General features: G+C 39.5%; 1 protein-coding gene and 1 long non-coding RNA gene across 10 annotated transcripts in view; one reads left to right on the plus strand and one right to left on the minus strand.

Moving 5' to 3' along the window:
* LOC132596824 (uncharacterized) overlaps window positions 1-1,939 on the plus strand; it is a 35,155-nt gene extending 33,216 nt beyond the window's left edge. The window contains exon 5 of the long non-coding RNA XR_009562875.1: window positions 1,598-1,939. This is a non-coding gene — a long non-coding RNA (uncharacterized lncRNA). The remainder of the gene's footprint in view (window positions 1-1,597) is intronic.
* AKAP13 (A-kinase anchoring protein 13) overlaps window positions 1-25,312 on the minus strand; it is a 341,436-nt gene that overhangs the window by 39,184 nt on the left and 276,940 nt on the right. For all 9 annotated transcript variants that reach the window (XM_030873203.2, XM_030873202.2, XM_060293884.1 and 6 more), the window contains 3 exons: window positions 18,575-18,617; window positions 16,692-16,824; window positions 9,768-9,942 (listed from right to left, as the gene is read on the minus strand). In XM_030873203.2, coding sequence (XP_030729063.1) covers window positions 9,768-9,942; window positions 16,692-16,824; window positions 18,575-18,617 — 351 coding nt within the window. The remainder of the gene's footprint in view (window positions 1-9,767; window positions 9,943-16,691; window positions 16,825-18,574; window positions 18,618-25,312) is intronic.

The raw sequence follows: 25,312 nt of genomic DNA on the forward strand, positions 1-25,312 counted from the left end.
CCTCTGAACTTAAAAGCAAACAGCCCAGCCTTCAACTTCTTTTCTTGCTACAAGGAGGCATCAAACAAAAGGATATGAAGGAAAACCCACATGACTGGGAGCTATCATCTATTTGTTGCTGCATTTTTTTTTAACCTCTGCCACCAGATCTTTGGTGAACTGTTATATACTATACACTCTCTTTCAGCAGAAAAATCAAACGACCCATTAGAGAGACTGGCTTAAGAAAATCAGCATTAAGAAGGGTAAGAGGAGTGGCCATGCCAAATTGAAATTACAGCATGGCATTTTCCAGGCCTCCCTGTTAAGGGAAGGATTCACCTTGAGTTGTGTTGGGGACCTGAAGGAAGGGCTCTTCTGCCACTTCAGTCCAGTGGGCGATGTGCTGAAGAGCTCCTCCTAGAGACAGGTCTGAGCAGCAAAATCCATCTGGGGAAAATTCTCTGACCCTTCTCAAGGATAAACATTGGAGAGTTTTTTAACTTTAAGGAGAGAAAGGTGCAACTGCTTCCTATTGTGTCAACTCTAACCAAGATAACTCAAACAGAACAACAAAAAAACATTTAAATACCAACAATTTAGAAATACACGCTCCAAAATTATTTCCACAACTTCTTGTTTAAATTCTTTGGGGAGTGTGAGACACTGCCCACTCCCCACTCCCCACTGACAGTGGACTCTGTCAGTCCACTCTGTCTGGACTGACAGAGTGTAGATACAAAAGCCTTGTAAGATATTCTTGGTAGTTAGTGTAATAACCACAATGCTGATGTACAGGACAAGAGGAAAGCCACAAATGACCCAAATCATCTTAGCTGAAGTGCTCACCTAGCAGCAGTTTTCAGAAGAACACTGGTAAACAAACAAACAAAAACCAAAATGAAACTGCTCTGTTTGGATAAGAATTGACTTTATTGCTCAGGCTCTTTCACCTTCCTTTTCCCTAAACGAACTTCTTTTCCTTAATCAGATATATGTATTTTACTATCTAAGCAATGAATTCTAAATACAAGAAAACTGCCTATCTAGAGAGCTGTCTTCCCGGATAAAATCTAAAGCTGAATCCAACTGTCACACACATTCTAAACTCTTATGTTTCCTACTTAGATTGCAGCTGGTCTACTTGTTTATTTTTTTAATCAAGAGAACCAACCTACCACAAAAGTACTCAGAAGCTGCTAACACAACAGAAAATAAATCCACAATAATCTCAATATCATTTTACATCTGTTTAAAGCAAACAAAACAGAACCACTGGCAATCTCCAAAAAACCCCAAACAGAACGAATTCCATACTCTGAAAGACTCCACACCAAGCATTCCAAAGACCAAATTATCTGTGGCAGCTGGAAAGAACAGCTGATTATTCAAGGGAAGTTTTACATAACTACAAGAAGTGAGAACTGGAAAGACGCTCTTCTCCTTTCTCCATTAAAGTCACTGAAATCCTAAAATAAGGGTAGAGTTTTGGCTGAGTTTAAAACAAACAAACCAACCACACACACAACCCTGTCAAGTTTCTCATAACTTAAATTACTCTGAAGCAGTCCCGACAAGGGGCTTCAGCCCCTGCTGCCACCATTTGTCTGTTTTCCAGGAGCGGACTTCAGGGGAGCTACAGGGAGGCTTCGCTACTGCTCCCTGCTAGTTCTAGCATCTTGTGATCCTGACCATTTCCACCTAAGGGACTCAGCTTTCACCACGACTTGACTTCAGACCGCTCCAGGTGTGTTCTACCGGGGTGAAGAGATGCTGATTTGTTTTAAAAATTCTATCCTGCTGTATCTCTTAATATTTGCATGCAAAAAGATATATTAAAGTGAATAAAGACATTTGAGAGACAGGCGAAGATCAACATCAGCCATCGTCACACAAAACCATGATGAACCGTGCGGCTGATCTCTCTAAACCACGAGTCAAAACTGACTGAGCAGCCACTTGGGGTCTGAGGCTCCAGGGTCAGCAAACAGGGTTAATGTTAAACCAAAAAAGGGAGGCTAAGAGCACAAGGGTTTCCCGGGAGTTAAATGAACTGGAGGGATGCTATGTTTCCTGAGACCCCTGGGAAGATCCTGGACATGAGAGGGGATGGAGGGAGGGGGGAAAAGAGATTCTGAGTCCCCAAATTACTCATATTTTCCACTTCCTGCCAAGGTTACAGATGGTGCTTCACACACACAAACATGCACTGCAGACACTGTTCTTCAGGAAGCTGGAGAGAACCAGCCCATTACTTTTGTTCCTTTGGGAAGATGACTACATGTTGTTCCTTTGCTTTCAAGCCTTGATTTTTTTTCCCCTTTTTTTATGTGGCAGGCAGCAACCTGTCAACAAACAGACCTTAATGCCACCACTAAATGTCGAGCTTATTTCAACATTACCTCTGGAGCGGACTGCAAAGGTACAGTTGAGATAGGTAGCCCCTAAGATTCTGAGGTGGGGTGGTATTTAAACTAAAAATGTATTTTTGCACCTTAGGTGCATAGTAGAGTAATAATCAGGCCCTATCAAACAGTTCCTTTTTGCTGTCTGATTCTGTTTATTTATTTATTTTAAATTTTATTAAAAATAATTTTTTTGGCCACACCACATGGCATGTGGGATCTTAGTTCCCCAACCAGGGATTGAACCCATGTCCCCTGCACTGGAAGCACAGAGTCTTAACCACTGGACCTTCAGGGAAGTCCCTTGATTCTTTCAGTTTAAACTGAAAAACATTAACTTTTCTTCCTTGTTTTGCTAAGCGGGTAGAACTAAGATAATTTGTGACATTTTCAGTTTGACCAAGTGATTTCCATAAATCAAAGAACCACTGGCAGAGGACATGATGACTATACTTCCTCCCCCAGACTGATTCTCCAAACAGAAAAGACTCTTGTGATGACACACTGGACTCAGTGAAATAATCTGCTTCCAAAAGAAATAGACACCTGAGGTGACTTAACATTAAAAATTACGAATTAAACCAAAAAACCCCCATCCTACTTATTATAAACACTGTTAGCATAAAACTAGTAGTCGACCTATTTTACTGATTTTCTACTTTTAAAACGTCTTACATAAAATATTGTTATATTGTGTGCTATCAAATACATAAAATACTTAGTACAGATATTTGAACTATAATTTTAACATTTGCGTTTGAAGTCAATAAAAGAGAAAATGAACTTGTTTTGATGGATCCAAAAATGAGAAATCAGGTGCATATTATACTTGGAATTCACATAACTACCTCAGCATCTAATTTATGTCTGTATTTAGTTTTGCATACATAACATAGAGAATATCTTCATTTTCATAGATAAGCTGGTACAAATATTAGCAGTTAAAAAAAATGGCTTGCCTTGCAATTATATTACGTTCTTCAATTAATTCGAGATGGAAGGAAAAATCCAAACAAGTAGGTAGACTGACAGCTACAGTTAATATGCTGATGTTAAAATTTGGTTACACTTTTGAGCATGTATATTTTTAAGTACGTTTTAAATTAGTTTAAATCCAAAAATCTGGAACTTCCAAAACACCAGTTCCACAAAAAACATTCTGAAAACCACTGTCCTATCTACCAAACTATTTAATTACTACACAGATGTGTGGCTGAGAAGTTTAGTCTACAAGTCTCAAAACTTTTTTTTTTTTAATTAATTTATTTTATTTTTTGCTGGATTGGGTCTTCGTTGCTGCGTGCAGGCTTTCCTCTAGTTGCGGCAAGCAGGGGCTACTCTTCGTTGCAGTGTGTGGGCTTCTCATTGTGATGCCTTCTCTTGTTGCGGAGCACAGGGCTCTAGGCGCGCGGGCTCACTAGTTGTGGCGCATGGGCTTAGTTGCTCCGCGGCATGTGGGATCTTCCTGGACCAGGGCTTGAACCCATGTCCCCTGAAATGGCAGGCGGATTCTTAACCACTGCGCCACCAGGGAAGCCCTCAAACCTCTTTTTTTCTTTTTTTTTTTTTTGCGGTACGTGGGCCTCTCACTGCTGTGGCCTCTCCCGTTGTGGAGCACAGGCTCCAGATGCGCAGGCTCAGCGGCCATGGCTCACGGGGCCAGCCGCTCCGCGGCATGTGGGATCTTCCTGGACTGGGGCACGAACCTGTGTCCCCTGCATCGGCAGGCGGACTCTCAACCACTGCGCCACCAGGGAAGCCCCCTCAAACCTCTTAAGTCTGTTTTTTCCTCATCAGTACCAGACCCCACACAAGTGATTCTCCATGGGTTGCTCTGGTATCCTTGGGCCATAGAAGTTTCCAAAAGGTACCCCAGGTGTCCTCTCCAGGGGGAGTTCTGCCACAAGCTATACTGACAGCATAAAGCGGTTCAACAGTCTGAGGTGCCCTAGCTGTATTTCATCATGAAGTGAGTCCAATAAAAGAGAATTTCTATTTATGTTTCACAGGGAAAGGTATGAAAAAAACAAAACTGGGTTTAGGATGCCTGGTTAAAAGAGGTGTGTTCTCCTACATCATAGTGGGTATTTTTGCTACCTGACAAATCAATCATATGTCAGTTGCAGGTTCAGTAGTCACTGTAGTCTAACACAGACTAACGATACAGTCAAGGAGAGTATAATTCAACTCTTTTAACCTGGAAACAATGTATACTCAAAAATCAATGACAATGATAAGATGTTTCATACACTGACATACATTAGACTTTTTCCAGCCTGCATTTAAATTGAAAAGTTACCTGGAGCTAGTCATGGAAAGAGTCATCCACTCACTATAATCACAAACCTATGGTCCTCTATAGCACAAAGAAAAGGATTCTTTGGGTCCTCAAACAAGATTTTCTCTCTCTTTTGTCCCTAAACCTTCTGATAATATTTCACTTCACAACTCAGAACTGAGAGTTGGTGGAATCAACGATACTGCTTCTTATTCATGCTGGTGCTATACAGAGCAATTTCCGCAGGTCTTCTGTCAGGCTGACTGCTTTCCAGAGATCATTTTGCTCTTTGTCATTAAGTTCTTCATACAACATCAACATATTTTGCTCTTTCATCAGAGACCAGCTGACAACCAGAAAAACCTCTGAAACTACCAATGATCTGATGTTTACATTTTTTTTTTACTCAGAGGAACAATATTTAAGTACAGTCTTAAAAAATTCAAACACAAAAGTATAAAATAAAAACTTAGTCCCCTTCAATCTCTCCTCTCCTAACCTCTTTTACAAATTGTTAACAGTTTGGTGTATATCCTTTTAGATATTCTTATACATCTACATAAACAATTACTGTTTACTTATCTGCTTTCTATAAATTGGGATCATACATACAGTTCTATTTATTGCCTCTCAAGTTATCAAAATGTCTTGGAAATCTGTCTGTACTTGCAGAGCTATCCCAGTGGCTGGCAAACCGTGGCCTGGGGGCCGAAGTCAGCCCACATCTGTTTTGTAAATACAGACTTATTGGAACATAGTCACATTTATGTCTTGTCTATGGCTGCTTTTGTGCTGCAAGAGCTGGGTAGGGTAGTCACCACAGACACCTAATAGTCTGCAGAGCCTAATGTACTTACTATCAGTTCCTTCACAGAAAAAGCTTGCCGACCTTTGATCTATTCTATTTTTACTATTGGCCTAATATTCCACCTGATGAATAAATTATATTTTACTGTTGGACATTTAGTTCCTTTAAAATTTTCCACAATATGAATAATGCTGCAACGAGTAAGTACCAAGGATTATACCTTGAGAACTCTTCTTTATTTATTTTTTGGCTGCACTGGGTCTTTGCTGCGTGCGGGGCTTTCTCTAGTTGCGGCGAACGGGCTACTCTTCATTGTGGTGCGCGGGCTTCTCACTGCGGTGGCTTCTCTTGTTGCAGAGCATGGGCCCTAGGCACGCGGGCTTCAGTAGTTGTTGCTCACGGGCTCTAGAGCACAGGCTCAGTAGTTGTGGCACACGGGCTCAGTTGCTCTGCGGCATGTGGGATCTTCCCGGACCAGGGCTTGAACCCGTGTCCCCTGCATTGGCAGGCAGATTCTTAACCACTGCACCACCAGGGAAGTCCCGAGAACTCTTCTTATAAGCGACTGTGTAATAAGCAACTTGAGAAAGGTGCCTCTAATTACATATTCCAACCACTAAGAAGAAAGGATCATCATGTGATGTGATAGAGGTGCTAAATACGGCTACAATGGCAATCAGATTACAATATATAAATGCATCAAATTAATGCTCTGCATTCTTTAAGTTTACACAATGTTACATGTCAAATATATTCAGTTTTAAGAAAAAGAGCAAGAGAAAGGTGCCTGGCACATTCGGCTGCTCAATGAATATTTGTTGATGAACTGCTTTTGAATGAACCACAGTGCCTTGCAGAGTTCAGGTAACTGAAGATAAGAAACTCAAATGCATACTTACTGGTAGTTAAATGTAAAAAATAAATCCAGTCTGAAGTCATCAAGATCTTCTAGAATATTCACCCAGCTCTCCCCCTACTGAAGCAGAGGACAGAGTGGAAGCCATTTTCTCTTATATATATATATATATATAATAAATATAAATCAGAACAATCCACTGAGGACACAGAACACTGAAGTATGTGAAAATCTCCATGAAGATTCTTCAAGAACTACTTTCATTCTTGAAGTTTTATTCAGTTATTTTTCAAACCCACCCCTTGGTTGTGTAGTACTCTGAGCAGTAGAGAGCATCCCCCTCAACTGGGGAGAGGATGTGTGGTCTCAGGGCACATAGTGGGAGCTGGGACTGAGACCCCTAAATAAAGCCAACAGCTTTAAACTAAAGACTGTAACAGCCATGCTGAAGGGCCTGGAGAAAGTCCACCTACTGGCCCTGCAGAAGCAGCAAGGAAACCTGCCCTCCCCAGGACCCTGAGTGAGAATTCTGTATCACATATGAATCCAGGGTCCAAATTTACACCATCCATATCTCCTGGAACCCTGAGTTAAGAAATCTTCTCTAGAGGTTTAATGGAATCCCAATCTAGGAATGATGAAACCCTGAGGGATCCAGCTGAAACAAATGCAGAACTGCTGCATCACAGGGTCACTGTGACAAAACAGGGAATCTAGAGGTTCCCACGGGAGGGAAGAATGACTTATAAAGCTGAAGCTGAACTTACAAAACAAAAAAACAAAAAAACCCAGATACCATGTAAGGAAGCAAACGGCTATGAAGAAGCATTAGCAAATGCACAGGCAAGAGAAGATGTTGAGAGTTATTAAAAGTCCCTAATGGAAAGAACAGAATCTATACTGCTCGGGGATTTTCTTTTCTGCATGCTCAGTTATGCATTAGTTTTCTAAAAAATATATTTTATTGAAAATACATATTTAAAAATTACGTTTTATCGCAGAAAGCAGGTGTTCAGTGTGCTGTACTGATGAAGTTCCTTGAATATTAATTTCATGCTGCCAGTCAAGAAATATGACCTTCCCCTATTCTTCTCTAAGACCAGTACTCCCAAAATGGAGATCAGACACTTGGCAGGAGGGATGCACAAAATGATTCTTTGAAATAGAGGAGGAAATTTTTACAGCTCTCACTTATATTGACTTAAAAGAGAAATGGAGTTAATATATAGAGTGATAAATGGGTGGCTCACTCAGCCTTAATGTTAGGCAGCTTCCTGTTATGTTTGATCCTAGAGGATTCTGGAAGGAAGAAGAGGCCCTCGGAAGGTAGGTCAGGGATGTGTAACAGCTTCCTCATTCGTTTACTTTCAGCATCTTGTGATGAATGGAAATTTACAGGTGCTCAATAAAGTAAACTTATAAATTATATTTAGTTTCAACTAAAATAAAATGAAAAAGAGACAAATTCCTGCAAAGAAACTGTGCATCTAGGACAATATTAAGAAGACTAATAACTAACCAGCAAACAAGAAAATGGCAAACCTGACTTCTCATTCCTAGAATGAGCTCCTTGTAATTATAGTATAGGACATGTACGTAATTTTTTACACACACATTACACACACACACATACCCCGTGTGAGTAGACTAAGTATGTTTTAATGATAGATAAACATACTAAAAAGTGCTTGGTGACTACTGCCCTAGACAACCAAGTTATTCTAGTATTGAGAAGCTGTCTGTGTCCAGTGGCTAAGAAACTAAACTGGTGACTGGTGTCCTAAGAATGAGTCCTATTAGAACCTGGGCTCCAGAGTAACATGCTGGGGGGATATTGAACAGTGACAGTCTCGAGGTCACATAAAATGTATTACTATGCTGGAGTCGTTATCATCGTCCCAGTAAGTCACACATGAAGGAGGACATAAATGTGTGTGATATCTGCACACGAGGATGAAAAAAGAGATGAGAGCCCCCCGGAAGTTTTCTTTAAAAAAAAAAAATAGGACAGTAAAACAAATATGGCTGTAGACAATACTGGGGTATAATATATCCATAAGAGGCATTTTACAAGCACGTGAGTGTTAACGCCACGTCACAACGTTAAGTGTTAACGTTAACGTCGTTTAAAAAGTCACAACAGCTGCAGCGTGGATAAGATAGGCTGTGTGCCAGTTGTCACTCCACTCTTTCTCTAAATATCAAGGAAGCAAGTGAGTGGAAATTATTATTGCAGTAACTTAGACTCTGCTCAAATAAAGTTTTAAACATTTCAAATTTCAGTAAGTCAACTATTTTTAGTAACAGATCACTTGGGATACTTCACATAAGTGACTGAAATCAAGACAATGTCATGACATCATGGTCTGAGAAGTGCTTCTTGGAGTCTGAGTTAGTCACTATTTGGTCTGAATTGGTTACAGGTATGACAAGATCCGAATCACCTCAGCCTCTGGAAGAGTGGACCTTTACACTGGCCACTTCTGAGCACAAGCAGCCTCCTTGATTTTCCTTGGTGTGCACTATGAATATTATTACTTTCTATCTGTGTGCAACCACAAAATTCTGAGATGTAGTGCCTCAGAGCAAGGATCTGCAAATTAACAGCCTGTGGGCCAAATCTGGCCTGTAACCTATTTTTGTATGGCCCATGAACTACAAAGGGTTTTTACATTTTTAAATGGTTGAAAAAATAGAAAAGACTAATATTCCATGACACATGAAAATTACATGAAATTCAAATTTCACTGCCCATAAATGAAGTTTTACTGGAACACAGCCATGCTCATTGGCTTATGTATTATCTATGGCTGCTTTTGCACTACAGCAGCGGAGTTCAGTAGTGTGGCAGAGACTGTATTGCCCATGAAGTCTAAGAAGTCTGCTATCTAGACAGAAAAAGTTAGCCATCCTCTGTCTCAGAGCATATCGTCAAAACCAGGAACCATGTTCAGTTAACAGATTTGGCTTTAAGGTGGTAGTAAGTAGGTCAGCAAGAGGTCAATACAGAACGTCTCTGCATGCGAAGGTACTCTCCCTCTCCCTTGGCAGTTTCTGTGACTTGACGCTGGTCAATGGCTGAAGCATACACCAAAGTACTAGAGTAAAATATGAGCATATACGACCTGACAAGGGACTGCTGGGTAGCTTGAGGGTTTGAGGTTATGAGACTGTTTTCATGCTGACATGGACTTCTGGAATAAGGTAGTGGCTTAGGGACAAAAGGACAGGATATTTAAAATTGGGCTGTCTGAAAAAATTATAGGCTGTATGTTATATATCTAGAATTAATTTCTTCAATGCTATTTAAAGAGAGATAGAAAAAGGGCTACTTCTCCACATAAACGAGGAACAGATTAGGGGTGGGAAGGACAGGAAACTAGAAATGAGTTTTTCTGAGCCAAGAGCGTTCCGTCACACAGGAAGAAGCATGTCTCTTACTTGCACAAGTATAGGCGTCTTTGTTGGTGAAAGGCTTCGTGCACTGGCTACAGCTGATGGGACCCACAATAGGGATGGAACTGAAAGTGTGCCCGTTCAGAGTCTTCTTGTCCTTCTCCTTCTCTTTGGCATCTTTCTCCTTCTCCTTAATTTTATCTTTCTCCTTTTCCTTTTCCTGCCAAAGAAAACAATCGACAGTTAACTGAAGGCCTTCAGTTAACACTAGAAGGCCTTCCCTTCTGGAAGGGTACCCAGCTGGCATGTGGTCAACAGTGGCTGGTGAATGTTTTGGATTAAAATTCGGAACACTGTCCTGGACAAAATTTTTTTTTATTAACCTGTGGGCATTTGAGCTACATTAGAAAAACCTTAAGAGGACTGGGAAGGCTAAACAGTTCTGTCAGTGGCTTATTCACTGGTTATTTATGCCAACAGACACATTCATTGCCCAATGACCAGCACCAGAGAGAAAGAGGCTTCTGGTGCTGGAGGAGGAGTCTGCAGTGGCCGTGAATCCTCCTCAGTGAGCCACAGCTCGGCCCATGGGGGAAGCTGGCAATGAGCTCAGGGCCAGCTGCAAGCAGGAAGCAGAAGAAAGGATGGTGACAGTTCTGGGACCAGCCTGAGGGAGAGGAAAGATGATTGGGCAGCATCAAAAATGACTCGAGGGTCCCCTCTGACTGCCTCCCAGCCATCACATATCCCCACGTGAGGGCACATCTCTGATGTTTCCTCCCTTACTCTAGCCAGAAATATTAACTATCCCCCCACATATACATTTTCTATTCTTACTAATTAGAATTTCAAGGTTCACAGATATTAACTTTGGCCCAATTTTCAAATTGGGGGAGGAGGGATTTAAACCCTAAAAATTTAAAGAAATACTAATGAGTGCTAGATCCTTAATAAAATACCCAAAGCAGCCAGGGACATTTCAGGTACACACTACTGTCAAGAGACGAGGGCTGTGGGGTCTAACTATATGCTCTCCACAAGAGGTCCTTCACAAACACGGTTAGGCACACGCTCGGCTGGTTAACCAATACCAAATGAATAATTCTCTTTCAAACTAACTGGACCATGAACTACAATTCACAGAGGTAGGTAGAATGCATTTATTAGCTGTCATCACCACTAGCCCTGGGGTACCCATTTTCCAGGGCATACACTACTACTATTGTAATCTAAAAAAATTCCTGGAAAACAGGTACCCCAGAGTCAGTGATCCTGACAACTACCAAATGCCTTACATTTTAAATCAATGCCTTCTACATACATTATTTCATCTGATTCAATAATTCTGAGGTGAGTAGGGTGGGCATTATGCTTCCCATGTTCTAACTGAAAAGAGCAAGATAATAAATAGCAGCTAAAAGTTTGAACAGTTACTGTGTGCCAAGCACTGTAGTATACAATTGACATGAATTTTCTCATACATTGGGTACAACCCAATGAACTAAGTACCAGCTATGATCTCCATTTCACATTTGAGGAGACTGAGGCTTAGAGATGTCTCATACTGTACTGGAGGTCGCACACCAGTAACTGCCCAAGCTGGAATTAAGTTCCAGATCTGCCAACTCTAAAGCTCAGCTCTCATTCACTACGCTCTACTGCAAAGGGCTGGAGAAGTCTGTTGACTCACAGAAGGTCACACAGCAAATGATCTGCAGTTAAAATCAGAACCCAGGTCTTCTGACTTCCTATTCAGAACCCATCTGCTATACTGAAATGGTGAATATTTGCTAAGTCTATGATTCATGTAAACTCCTTTGTTAACAGAATGAATATCATAAAACTCTAAGAGCCAAATTGCTACACTTTAGAACCATAAAAAATAATGGAGAGGAAGGGAGAAAAACAAACTACTTCACTTTACAAAACAGGAAACTGCTCTGAGTGAAAATTCGTAACTGCTAAAGTATGCAAAACTAATGAAAATAATAAAAATTGAGTTTTTCTAATAATTTCTTTCTTCTAACTAAATTTTGCTAAAGGCTTCTTCATACATTAAATGTTAAACTGAAAAGCACCTGACATTTTGCTCAAGAAAGCTTAAAAAAAAGCATGCTGTAAGAGTTAAGAAAATCTTCTATGGGGACTTCCCTGGTGGCGCAGTGGTTAAGAATCCACCTGCCAATACAGAGGACGCGGGTTTGAGCCTTGGTCCGGGAAGATCCCACATGCCATGGAGCAACAAAGCCCATGCACCACAACTACTGAGCCTGCGCTCTAGAGCCCATGAGCCACAACTACTGAGCCCACGTGCTGCAACTACTGAAGCCCATGCACCTAGAGCCCGTGCTCCGCAAGAAGAGAAGCCACTGCAATGAGAAGCCCGCGCACCGCAATGAATAGTCCCCGTTTGCCGCAACTAGAGAAAGCCCGCGTGCAGCAACAAAGACCCAACGCAGCCAAAAAATAAATAAATTTAAAGAAAAAAAACCTCATTTCTACCCTTAAAAAAAAAAAAAGAAAAACAAAATCTTCTATGGCAACTCTCTCAAGCCTTGCAATGCTCTTCGAATCTGAATAGATAATAAATTATTTCCTCATCCTTTGCAACAATCCAAACTAGCTCCTCCAGGGATAAAAACAACACAAAACAATAAACTCCACTGTCTCTTTCTGTATTTATTAAGTTAGTGCTTTAAAGAAGTCAGGCGCTTACCTCCCCATGTTTTAGTCCTATGAATCTCACTGTTATAAGGGGTGCTTCATGAAACCGACCCCATTTTACCGACATGATTCGATCCCCATGCCAGGAAATGTGTTCTCACGGAAGGAGGGGCTCATGCCGGCGGGGCACAGCCCAGCAGCTTCGAGCTGCCATCAGAGCAACCATTAGAGAAACGGTAAGAGGAAGCCACGGACTGGTTGAGAAAGGGAAGGAGGGAGGGCTGAGGCTGTTTGTTTCCTTAAGACAAGCTTAACTATTTGCACGCTGCCAGTACAGCCAACCACCCTAGTTACAAAGAACACCGGACACGAACGAGAACAAATTCCCCCTAACACAGTGTGTGTGGACAGTACTTAAGTTGCCAGATCGGAACTCTGGCAAGATTGAGGCCGATTTTTTAACACCAGAAGTTAAAGAACACATCTATTTAATTAGATGTGCTCATTTTATAAAAAGCAATACATTTACAAAGAAAACTTTTTTTAGTGAAGTCGTGCCTGTGGGTAAGGCGGTGATTGGTAGTTTCCTGAAGTCTGACTTTTCCTTAACACCTGCCAAAATGCTTTTTAAACCTGTGTGCTGGGGAAATAGAAACTAACAATATTTAAAGAGAAAACTGCAGGTAACAACTATACTAGGATACTATGAGGGAAAGTGATATTTTCGTTTTTCTAAACCTACCACTTGAGACAAGCAATTATAATAAAAAAAAATCAGAGAACTTTCTGGAAAACTGTGGAGCATGCTGTGATTAAGCAACTGTCACACTGCAGGTCTTTAATCAAAGAAGGAACGAGAGAGAGAATGGTATCTAATGCTGATTTAAGCCTTTGCAAACACAACTCTACCCTAGTCGGCACCTTTGAAAGGCGGAGGGGTTTAGTTCTTTTTTAGACACACCACAGGAACTGGGAGTTGAAGCTGAATGTCTTGTTACAAAGTCATGGAGTACATTAACAGCTGTGCAGGAGTCTGATCCTTACATCCGAAAATGCCTGCTTCAAGTCAGATTAAGAATTTGTCTCAAACATCCTTAACTGTCTCCCTGTTGTTTGCAAAGAGGAAAGCTTAGAAAAAAGAAAATCAGTGTGACAGGATGGTTTAAAGAGGGTCACCCCACTCCCTCTGTGAATGCGGACATTATGCATATTAGTGTTTAAATACTCTGCAGCAAGTAAACTTACTTAGCAGGAAACAGTACTACCTCTTAAAGATACTAAAAGACAAAAGCAGAAACTGCCAGTCTTCCTGTTATACTTCCTGTTTAGGTTCTCCCTCTTTCAAAAAAAGATTCAAATATTTACCTAATAACTCATGCCAGTTAATGAGAATTCTTAAAAGGACATATAAAGGATGAGTACTCAATTTCCCCCAAATTTCTCATATACTGGCTACAGGTATGAGAATATATGTATAATATATATAGTGTATACTATGTTATACATAGTATATTATATATACTATAGAGTGCTTATACTAATTAACATAAAACCCAGTGCTAACATTTATAGTAGCATCTTCAATTTTTTAAGCATTATGGAGAACTAACATTATTCAACAGTTAAGGAAAAGAGTAGAGCTAGCATCATCACACCAAGGAATTATTCACTTATTTTTGTGTTATCCTTTAGAGACTAAAATACCTCTGAATGGTAAAGCTCTCCTGTGGGTACAATGGCAAATAAAGAGAAGGTATTTAATTTTAACATAACATATATTACTTCACCATTTCCCCTATTTCTTACTATCTTTGGTACATTGACAAAAGCTGAGCTGTCCTATGGGGGGATAAAACAATCTTATTTAAAGTGAGCTAGTAACAATGATCAAAGGTGACTCTTAAGCTTCTTAATATATTTGGCTACTGGGGCACCTAAACCCCTGATAATGTGAAAAGAATTGCAATCCAGGGTTACAGATTTGTAACTTTTTGTGAATTTCCATCACTAGAGATAGCACAAGCCCCCAGAGATCAAACCTTGAAGCCAAGAGCCTGAAAGAGGAAGCAGCCTCATTGCAAAAGAGTGCTGTCACTTTGACAAAGGAGAAGATGGGAGGTGACAGGTCAACTGATGCCATCTTGCCACTGACGACAGGCTGCACTTGTACACAAATTGCCTTCTTTTCTCCTGCCCCTTCTCTTCATCCCCCTACTAGCAAACTCCAGTCCTTTGAGGTTATGAAAAAAGTTAAAGGAAAAAGATACTGTGCAGTAACAGTTCACTCTTGTTGAAGAGTGAACATGAAATGAAGAGTTCTACTTGCTAGAAGTCAGATCACAAGATATGATCTAGTCTGTTACCTGAAGCATACTTCTCTGCGCTTCAGTCTGTAAAATAAGGAGGCTGGTGCGAGACTTTTTTAAAGGTCAGGTCCCAGTTTCTAAATTCAGTCTTACATCATTTCATTCTTGTCTGTTTGTATTACCTCGTCAATGCGATCAGTGGTGTATTCACTGCTCTGCCCTTAAGTCAGTGGTACTAGGGGGTGGATGGAAAGGGGGATCTCCACTTTATACTGGTCTTCCAATTAAAAAGTTTGTTTGAAGAAAAGAGTCCACATTTTAAAAACAAGATAAAAAACAACAGAAACATCTGAAATCATCCAAACAGATCATAAAAATTTTCAAGGTAAAGACTATGTGGCTTTGGTTCTTCTGGGTGCTTGTTAGTACCTAGCAGAATGCTGATTACAGAAGCCACTCAATAATATTTGGCCAAATTATACTGAACTTTCAAGGAGATTTTCTTTTGTTGATGCCAACCAGTGTCCAAGCGAGCAGTGATAAGTAAGATAGATATGGTTCTATTTTAAGCCTTGCTGCCATATGTAGGATAATGATAAGCATTCTGCCCTCTTTAACCTTAATTTTTTTGAATTATAAAACAAGGCTGGGTTTCCCTGGTGGCGCAGTGGTTGAGAGTCCGCCTGCTGATGCAGGGGACGCAGGTTCGTGCCCCGGTCCGGGAAGATCCCCCATGCCGCGGAGCGGCTGGGCCCATGAGCCATGGCCGCTGAGCCTGCACGTCCGGAGCCTGTGCTCCGCAGTGGGAGAGGCCACAACAGTGAGAGGCCCACGTACCACAAAAAAAAAAAAAAAAAAAAAAAAAACCCAAAAAAAAACAAGGCTAAGCATAAAGTTAACGCTTAAATATGTGACTATTCTAGAAACGATTTGCAAGACTCTTTTTTCCCCTAGAAAATTATGAATTTATTATTCCAAAATTAAGTATCATTTCTACATTTTACACTATTTATTTGTAAAATAATAGTTCACGATTTGCTAGACTCTTTGCATCTTTTCCAGTTTGCCCATTTTCTGTCCATTCTTCATTTGGGCAGGAGAAATGAAGAGAAAACACAATTCTGGTGGCAGGTTTTGTGGAAAAATTTATCTGAGTGATGACCAAATCTAGTATCTGCTAAAAGAAAGAGATCTTATTTACAAAACTCAGTAAAGTACATTGGCTCTATTTCTACCAGCCCACTTACCTAAGAAGCTTGTCTGCGTTTGTGCTGGCGGCGGGGGTGTGGGTGGCGTGGTGCGTGCACTTTTACAACGATACCCTTGGCGTCCAGTGCTTGTTTATTCCCATACTTCTAAGTACGTACGTACCTGTGTATATGTGTCTAACACACACACACATATATAGTGATTCCTGTGCAAGAATTCCGTAACTGATTTCCCTTTTTTTTTTTCTTCTTACTTTGCTGGAGTTTGGGTGGGTGAATAGAGTGTAGGGGAGTGCGAGGCAGAAAGTTTTTCCCCACTAATTTGAAATGGAATCTTTTGGTTTAGCACCGGGAATTGGTATAAGAAAGTTAATGCCTTTTATTACCCCTTTCTTTCTAAAAATACATGAAAAAAATATTAGAAGAATAGTTATCTCTACGTGGAATTATTACAGGTAATTTTTATTTCCTTATTTTTCCCAGATAAGGTACCTTACTCCTAGAAAAGGGAGATAATATCTACCATACACGGTTGCAGAAAGGATTAAATGAGATTCTATATGGAAAGTTCTTAGCCTATAGTAAAAACTCAATTGGTGGTATCACCTCTTATTGTTATTTTCCTTGCTGTTAGTCTTCTTCAAATATTAGGCTATTTGAGCCAGCATCTCTGAACTTATTTCCACCTGTCCCCATCATTTAATTAGTTTCCTGGTGTGTGCAGGTTGTGCCTGGAGCCTACTGAGGGCCTGCTGAGGTGGCCACACAGAAGCGCCCACGAGAGTACTTACCCTGCTCTTCTTACTGCTGGACATTTTATTCTTGATGTAGCTGAACGTACGACTGACTTTTGTTCCACTCTTCCCTTCAAAGTCTTTCTTGGAGGGGCTTTGTGGCAGGAAATTAAAGTTCTCTTCTGTTATACTAAAGAGAAAAAATAAGAGTTTTTAAAAAGATTACAGAAGTTGAGTTTTAAAAATTACAACGCTCTACATATAATTCTTTGTAACCATCGTCATGTATTAATTTTAGCTACAAGTCACAGCCAACTTATATACTCACATGAAAATGGGAAAAGGAATAAGAGGTGGACAGAGGCTGCTGAATGGTTTTATATAATAATATCTATCTGAGAACAGAGCACGCCAGAATGCCCATGTTCTAATGTCAAAGCTTGGCTAAGTTTTCTTATATCACTTATTAGTGTTTTACTAATGGGCTTTTGTGATCTGATGATAGAGTCTAAAGATCAATTATTCATTAATTATTTTATCTGAAATTTTAAAATCTAAGCACCCATTTATAAACTTCTTTGCATTAAATACGTGTTTGAAAAGAAACCCATATATGTGATGCAAACCAAGGAATTTTTATGACTGAATGGATATCCAAGTTCCCTAACAGCAGAGATCACACCTCTTTTTCAGTCCTCTGGCACACTGGACAATCAATATATGAATTCAGCTATGCACAATTTTAGGCAGGCAAAACGGTAGGCAAAACTGACACCTAGTGTAGAAAGATCCATTCTAGGAGTTTCACAGAGATCCAGATGCACTGACCTACTTGTTTAGGACACCTGTATTCTAAGTTCATCCATGATGGGCATGTCTGGACCCTAGGAAATTCACAAAGGTTGATTTCCTCAAAGAATGTTGGGCCCTTGTACACATAATAATTTGTATACATATACAATTATGTACAGTTGTATACATAATCTATTATATAGAAATATTCAAACTACTTTTCCTAGGTGTTCTCGAACAGTTATATTAGAAGTTTTCCATAGAAAGTAGTGTTTGCCTCAAGGGCCTCTGTGAGAGGGCAGACAGGCAGAACCACAAGGGTCCTAGTCAGTAGCTAAAGTCTATTTATATATAAAATATTGTTTACAATATAAAGCAGTCTGTTACTAAGATAAAGGGGAAATGGTGTGAAAATCACCACTCTAGAAAGAACGAAGAATAGGTAAACTATGACAGAAGTGCAAAGAAGAGCACTCATATTGAGAGAGTTCTGGATCACTGAGTCACAGCTGACGCCTTTGTGAAAAGGAAGGCGACTTAAAAAACACTGTGGGGTAACAGTCAGAACCCCATTTATGCTTAAATTAGAATATTTAATCTCAAAAGCTTGAAAAGAGGAATACAAAAATAAACAATGAGTCAAAATAGCAATCTTTTGCCTGCTGTCAAGTAAAGAACCAATTCACTTATTTGGACAGAGGTGTGTACCATATCAATGTATACAAAAGAAAATAGCTTTAAAGCTTAAAATGGCTAAGAAGGCAGCAATACTGCATTAACACAAACACACACACACAAATTATGAAACAAAATGTTCTTAAGACTTAGGAATTATAAATTCCCATAAGCAAAGAGTACAAAGTTCATAAAGGTAAATATAAGTGTATCCTTATGTGAATAAATGCAAACAATAATCTTTATTATTCAGATGGTGTAAAGAATAAAGGTGGAAAACTATTCAAGACATTAATTAAAAAGGATATAGCTTTCATTAAAAAAACATTTCTGACCATTATTCCAAATTTATCAATCAAGGAAGTAAGATTCCAATGAGCTCAATTAACTTAGTTTGCCTAAATACCGTAAGACATTTCGGATTTCCTTTATTTCATCTTGGGAAAAGGAGTAACAAAATAAATACATAGTACCTCTCAGTCAGATTAGCATTGGTGCTGTGGAAGGGCCGTGAATCTAGAAAACAAGAACGGTAGAATAAAAGTTAGAACAAAAGGATTTTACCTGGATAACAGATAAAATGTTTAACGTTTTTACGACTGACACAGATAAAGCAAAAATAGCCTTTGAAAGCCAGTGTGGGATGCCTTCTCCTCATGAGGGTTTGGAAGAGGGAAAATTAAAAATGAAACCCTCAAATCAGAACTGGAAAATTGGCAGCAGTGGGGAGTGAATTTCCCATGTGGAAAAAAATTTTAATCCAGGATTCAAGTAACCAAACAAACCCCAAATCAACTTAAAAAAAAAAAAAAAAAGCTCAAATGCACGTTTAATTCCTGTTCTCGTGAAGGTACAGAGTCCATAGGCCATCTTTCTGAGATGATGTCAGGGGAGAAATATACAAAAGGAAATTAAATGTCATCCTGTATGCTGTTAATTTTGCTGTCATGTATTTCTATGCTAAAAATCTAGCTAATATAGGTCTGATATTTTCTTAAGCATTCCTAGAAATGGATTAGTGAACAGGAAAGAGCATCAGAGCTAGCCTATAAGGTCTAGGCCCTGCCACTAATTTGGGGTGAGATCTCTGGATTTCATTTCTTCATCTATGAAATAAAGAAGATAAAACAGATGCTAAGGTTCTTTCCAGGTTGATACTGATCAAATGAGTAGGCCAGATACATTTTTCCTCCTTCCACAACTATCAGACCGTAAACTAAAATGGGTCATTAAATCTAAGGCTAAGTCAGATAGGATAATAAGTAGAACAAATACAGAAGGAACAATACCACTATTTTACCTACGACATGTTAATCAAGGTTGAGCTACTTTAGGACTTAGATGAGAGAAAGGCCGCAATCACACAATGATTAATGGTTTCCAAGGTTTTAGGAGATCAGGTATAGAAACACTTTCGGTGTATGATTCCAGGTAGACAAAGGTTGCTCTGTATAACTACTGTTATAATGTGGACAAAGCACACCCTTTCTCCTTGAGGTTACTCTGAGTAAAACTTTAATTTGATAGAGATTTGAAAATGTTCCACTACCAGATTACCAGCATTTGGAACTCTTAAAAACTCCAAATTGTTCCAGATTCTGAATAGAAGTGCAAAGTTGAAGTTATTACTAACATACAGCCAACAGGTGGCAATAATGCATGAGAAACTTAAAAATGAATTCTAAGTCTTCAAAAGATTGCCTTCTATAGTTTTTCCTTTTACGTATTTGGGGTTCTTCTTCTATTTCAGTTATAATGCATGGTAACAGTAGCCAGAAGAAAGAGAAAGATGAAGAGTAAGATCCGGGATCTATCTTCCAGCCCTGCATGATCTAGGTGTGAAACCATCAGCATTTTAACATCAGAATACCTTAATTTACTTAAACAAAAATCAAGAGTATGGTTTAGATTTGGGGGCTTTAAAAATTTTTCCACTCAAGGAGCCCTGAATGATATAAACAGCATTAAATTCTCTCAGGCTGCCAGGATTCTGTTGTACACTTTATCAATTACCTAGTAAGTTACCACCCTAGTGATATGAACAAAGTAAAAATAAAACCCATAAAGAAAAACACCAACCAGCAGAGAGCATGGCCAAGAATAAGCTCCCAGAAGGTCTCTGTCAAATAAACTAAAAACAAATACGTGATTTGAATACTGGGAGAATCTATGACTCCTATAAGGATTTCCAACTTTTTGGCTGCTGAAAGGTATTTTAATTCATTTACTATGACCTCTGAGATGTGGTTCTGAAAACAGTGATTAATCCACCAATGTTTCTAAAATCAATGCCCCTGAAATTCCTAAAGTGTCATCAACTTTTCAGGGCATCTAAGAATATGATATAACCAATGTTACTTCCATGATATGATTGTAGAAATCTGTCACTGAAGTTAGCCTATGAAGTACTGTTGCACGTAAATAGCATATTTCAACTAGACCTTTTTTTTAAAAGGCATGAAATAACCTGCAGACCTAATATAACAACATTCCAGGACTGGAACTACTGGATGGACACAGTCAATATTTTTTAAAGTATGTTCCTTGGAACACTCATCTCATGAGATGTTACACATCATCATGAACATACTGTAGTTACCTAGGTTAGTAAGTCTGGGAAACACCGCATACTGAATGCTGCCTTGGAAATTCACAATATACACATTAGCCTTTGAAACCTGCTTAGAACAGTTTCCTAAATTTATATGGCCAAGAACCAGCCCTTTCTTTTTCTTCCTTTTCCCCCTTCCCCATAATTCTCACTGTATTTTTGAGTTTAAGGAACACATTCTGAGGAATGCTGGATATTTGATTCAAAGGTTTCTTCAAGCTTCTATACTTTTATGATTACATCAGGTTGGACTAACTGAGTAACCAGTGCTGATTTACTGAATAACCAGTCATAATTTTACTAGTGGTAGAAGAAATACTACTGGGACCTTAGTTTTTTTTTTTTTGCCGTGCTGACCTATTTCCCAGCATATTACAAATACTTTGAGATGAAACAGCTTTGAGAATTTCTGAACACTCAAAGTTGCAGACGGATTTTCACAACTTCCCTCCTATGACAACTGGTATAGACTGAATATCTTGTGTGCCTAAACCAAATGCCTTTTAATTGTGAGAAAATATTGAACATATAAGACCTTCATTTGTGCATAAGTCACTTTCCTTTAAGAACAATGCAAAATTGTCACCCTGAGCTTGATATTGCTTAAATATTAATATTTAAATATTAAATAATTATTTAAATATTGCTAAAACTTAGGATCAGCAAGTGGTAGGGAATTAGGATGCTTAATCATATGGATATTGTAATTGCCTGAGACTCATATGAGTTATATGAAATGAAAATAATTTATTATTTAACTTTATATTAGAAGTAGTTTTTCCATTAAAAATAGCAATCCTGGAATCATCTAGAAATCCTGCACAATTGAGAACAGTGATTTTCATGGGGGTGGGGGGACTCATTTCCTCTCCAAACTTACTAAAACTGATACCTTATAAAGTTTTTAAACTAGGTTATTATCAAGTAACAATATAATAATCTGAAACCTACAGTGTAGTAAGAGGATTGAAAAATAAAATTTCAAAAGGAGAAAAGGTAGGGAAACAAATATCTAACTTCCACCCAATAATCCATGTGGTTTAATCTCAAAGAAAAGGTATTCTTAAATAAATGGTCTGGGGGAGTTCCCTGGTGGCCCAGTGGTTAGGATTCCAGGCTTTCACTGCCATGGCCGGGTTAAATCCCTGGTTGGGGAACTGAGATCCCACAAGCCGTGCAGCATGGCCAAGAAAACTCCAAAAACAAACAAAAAACTGACAAAGATTAAAAAAAAAAAAAAAAAAGAAAAAGAAATGGTCTGAAAGGTGAGAAGAAAAAAGTTTAACATTAGTTTTTAAGTATCACAAGTGGACATCTAGGTATCTGTCCCATGAGACAAAAAAAGCAAAATAATGAAAATGAAATTTACATGATCAAATGGAAAGTTTTGTGAAATTACTACTCAGCATTACAAAAGGTACAAGGTAGGATGGGAAGCCCTTATGCCTTTGAAGGTATCTCTGTTCTGAGAGGGTGTCTCAGGACCTGGAATCAGGTCACTAGATCTGTCAGCACTGGTAGTGTAGAGACGACAAAAACTTTGTTGTTTTATCCAAATTAATTTTCAAAGCAAAGCATGAAGACGAATGACTTAGAAATGATGACATGCAAGGGGAGAAAAGTCCCCAAATTTCTTAGTACCAAGCCTACAGCATTTTCAGCACTGGTCAGACACTGGAGAACAGCCATTGGACCCCAAAGTTGCTTACTTACTATGCAACTCTTCCTCCTCACAACTGGAATAAGAAGAGCCAAGAGAAAAGAGAGTTTTAGACTTAAGGAGGAGCGGAGAGATGCTGACGGAGAAGGAGATCCGCCTTGTTGGCTGCATCTGCTGCTGGGCTGAGGAGTGGGTGGACAGAAGATGTTAGAGCACGCAGATCATACCAGAACAGAGTGAAAGGCACCTCAGACCCACAGTGCCGAGAATAATGTCACTGGCCTGGATGATTCCAGGAGAGGCGTCTAGGTGGACAACGTAATGTACTCACATTTTCATCTTTATTTCTGAATATGGCAGAATTCTAAAGCAGCTTAAGAAAACTCTTCCAACAAATACGTACTTGTTAGATTATGAAAACATGAAGTATATTACTTTTCACAGTCATCATTTACAGCTGGAGTTTTTTTCCTTCAAAGTAAGGAAACGCCTGGAGTGTCCCTCAGGATCCCGTACTTGGCTCTCTTCCCCCTCACCCCAAACCCCCTCATTCACTGTCTCCCCTTTGAGTACAATCTGCATGTGATATAGTGGTGACTCCACAACTTTCTATTTTCAAGCCAGGTCTCTCCTTTGAATTCAAGCCTCATTCATCTCACTGCCCACCTGTGGGGTGGATATCCCACAGCAGCTCAAACTGAACAAGTGCATATATCAACTTACCCCCTTCCTCCTGACCTGTTCCTCCTCCTTTATTCCTTCCTTTGGTGAGTGGTACCTAACATCTAACTAATTATCCAGAACACAAACCTGGGTACCATCCTTGAATCCTCTTATCACATCACTCAGTCCTTCTGATTTTGCCTTCTAGAATTCTCTGAACATCAACTTTTCCCCTACTGCCAGTGCTCTACGGCCTGGTTCAGGCCACCATCTACTCTCACCAGAATCTTGCAATAGCCTTCTACTGATCTACCAGCCTCTCCTCCCCGACACTTTCTTCAGTGTGGTCTCTCTGAAGTGTTTGAATCAATTAATTAATCAATTTAATCAACTTAAATCCCTCCATTGCCCTCAGACAAGAAGCCCAAATTCCTCAGTCTAGCTTTCCACATACTAGTTCACCCAGCGAATTCCTAGACTCCTCTTGGTCTCGACTCTGGTATCACTTCTCCCCAGTAAGCCTTCTCTGGTGTCTCAAGTCGGAGGCTCCTAAACACCCAACGTTTCTTTCAGTTGCTGCATTTATCATCTTCTGTTACACTCAACTGTTCTCATGTCCATCAGCTTAAGTGTGGTGAGAAAAGGAACCGTGTCTGGAAGTTCATCCCTCTCCTTTCACTGTCCAGCCTGGTGCCTAGCAAAGAGTAGGTACTCAAATATTTATTGAATAAATAAACAAATTAATAAATGAATTTCCTTTTGTCAGGCTTTCTAGAAGCTCAATAACCTAAATAAAATGAAGGAAAAAGCCCTGTACCTACCCAACACAAAAGCCACTCCACACCCCAGATAAATGCTAAGTGATGACAGACTGCAGGGTGCAGCCACTGCTCGTAACAGAGATCACCTGGCACAAATTCATGTACACTGGCTTTTTAGGCAGCGACGGTCGAGTACAAAAGTAAGATATCATTTTAATGTGTGTTCTAAAGTATTTCCAAATGTAAAGTAAATTTAGGAGATGAAAATGAGCTCTCTTATTACCCCAAATCTAAGAGTATCCCCTTCTTTTGTCACACGATCATGGATCATAAAGAGAAACCTACTTGTATGAATAAGGAGTATCTTCAACATATATGGAAAGAATATGTTCTGTTAACACAGGGATTCAATTTTATAACATACTCAACTTTAATGACTACATATATATTCCAGCCTTGCAATATAATCAAAAAGACCAATATAAAAAGTCTATTTGCCTGACTTAATTTTTGTTCTGACAAATTTGTCAAATGTTATCTTCTCCCAACAGAACTACCCTAAGAAAATAAATGTATTCCAATAAAGTCTCATCCCACTGTCCAGTTAGAGAGAGAAACTAAGCACAGAAAGTAAAGATAAAATATCCTCATTAGCATCGATGCCTAACTTTCTATACGCCCACCCTGATCTTTGGTCACATGGATCATTTAGCTTTGAAGATCTGGTGCATTTTATATATGTAAGTACCACACTTCAAGTTCTTAAGACCCACTTAGCTTTCGTAGTCTAATGCAAGCTATACAATTACAAGCTAGTGTTGCCATCAAACATGCATAAGGAACTTGGTCAATTCACACACCATGAGTGAAGGTCTGAGAATGATTCCAAGCACAAGTGCCATTTGTGAACACCGTTCTTTGTGATAACAAACCCTGAAAAATGAAGGGCAAAATGAAATCTCATTAAGAAGCCCAGGAGGTTAAACTGTCTAATGGGTATCATTCTCTTTTTAATATTACCACCACTAATATGCTTAGCAGGGATACAACCAAATAGTTTACTGTTTCTAAGCATCTTCTGGGTGCAAGCAGTGAAAAGTTAAAAAATATAGTCTTGTTAAGGGATTGTCTGTAATAACTGAATTATTCCATATCTGCAAAAATAAAGTTTGTTTTTAAGCTCTACTGAGAAACCATCTGAGTCTCCTGGCAAGCTGTAAGTCTCCACTCAACCCTATGTTGGGAACACATTTCCTGGAGCGGTTCCTCTGAGGGCAGTCCTCCCCGGCATTTTCCCACACGACACACACAGCATCAGTGCTATTCTGATACCCTAAAAAGATGAGCTGGCAAGATGCCTCTGTCATGTTGCCCCCACCAAGACAGCAAATCGAAGACATGGGCTAGGACAGCTTTCCTGCCCATTACGGTTCCTAAATCAGCTGTCGCCCATCTACTTTCCACCCCAGAGAATGACACAGAAATATTTTAGTTGTCGCCTTTATGTGGTATTGTC

This window comes from Globicephala melas, chromosome 2, assembly GCF_963455315.2.
Source record: "Globicephala melas chromosome 2, mGloMel1.2, whole genome shotgun sequence".
Taxonomy (NCBI): domain Eukaryota; kingdom Metazoa; phylum Chordata; class Mammalia; order Artiodactyla; family Delphinidae; genus Globicephala; species Globicephala melas.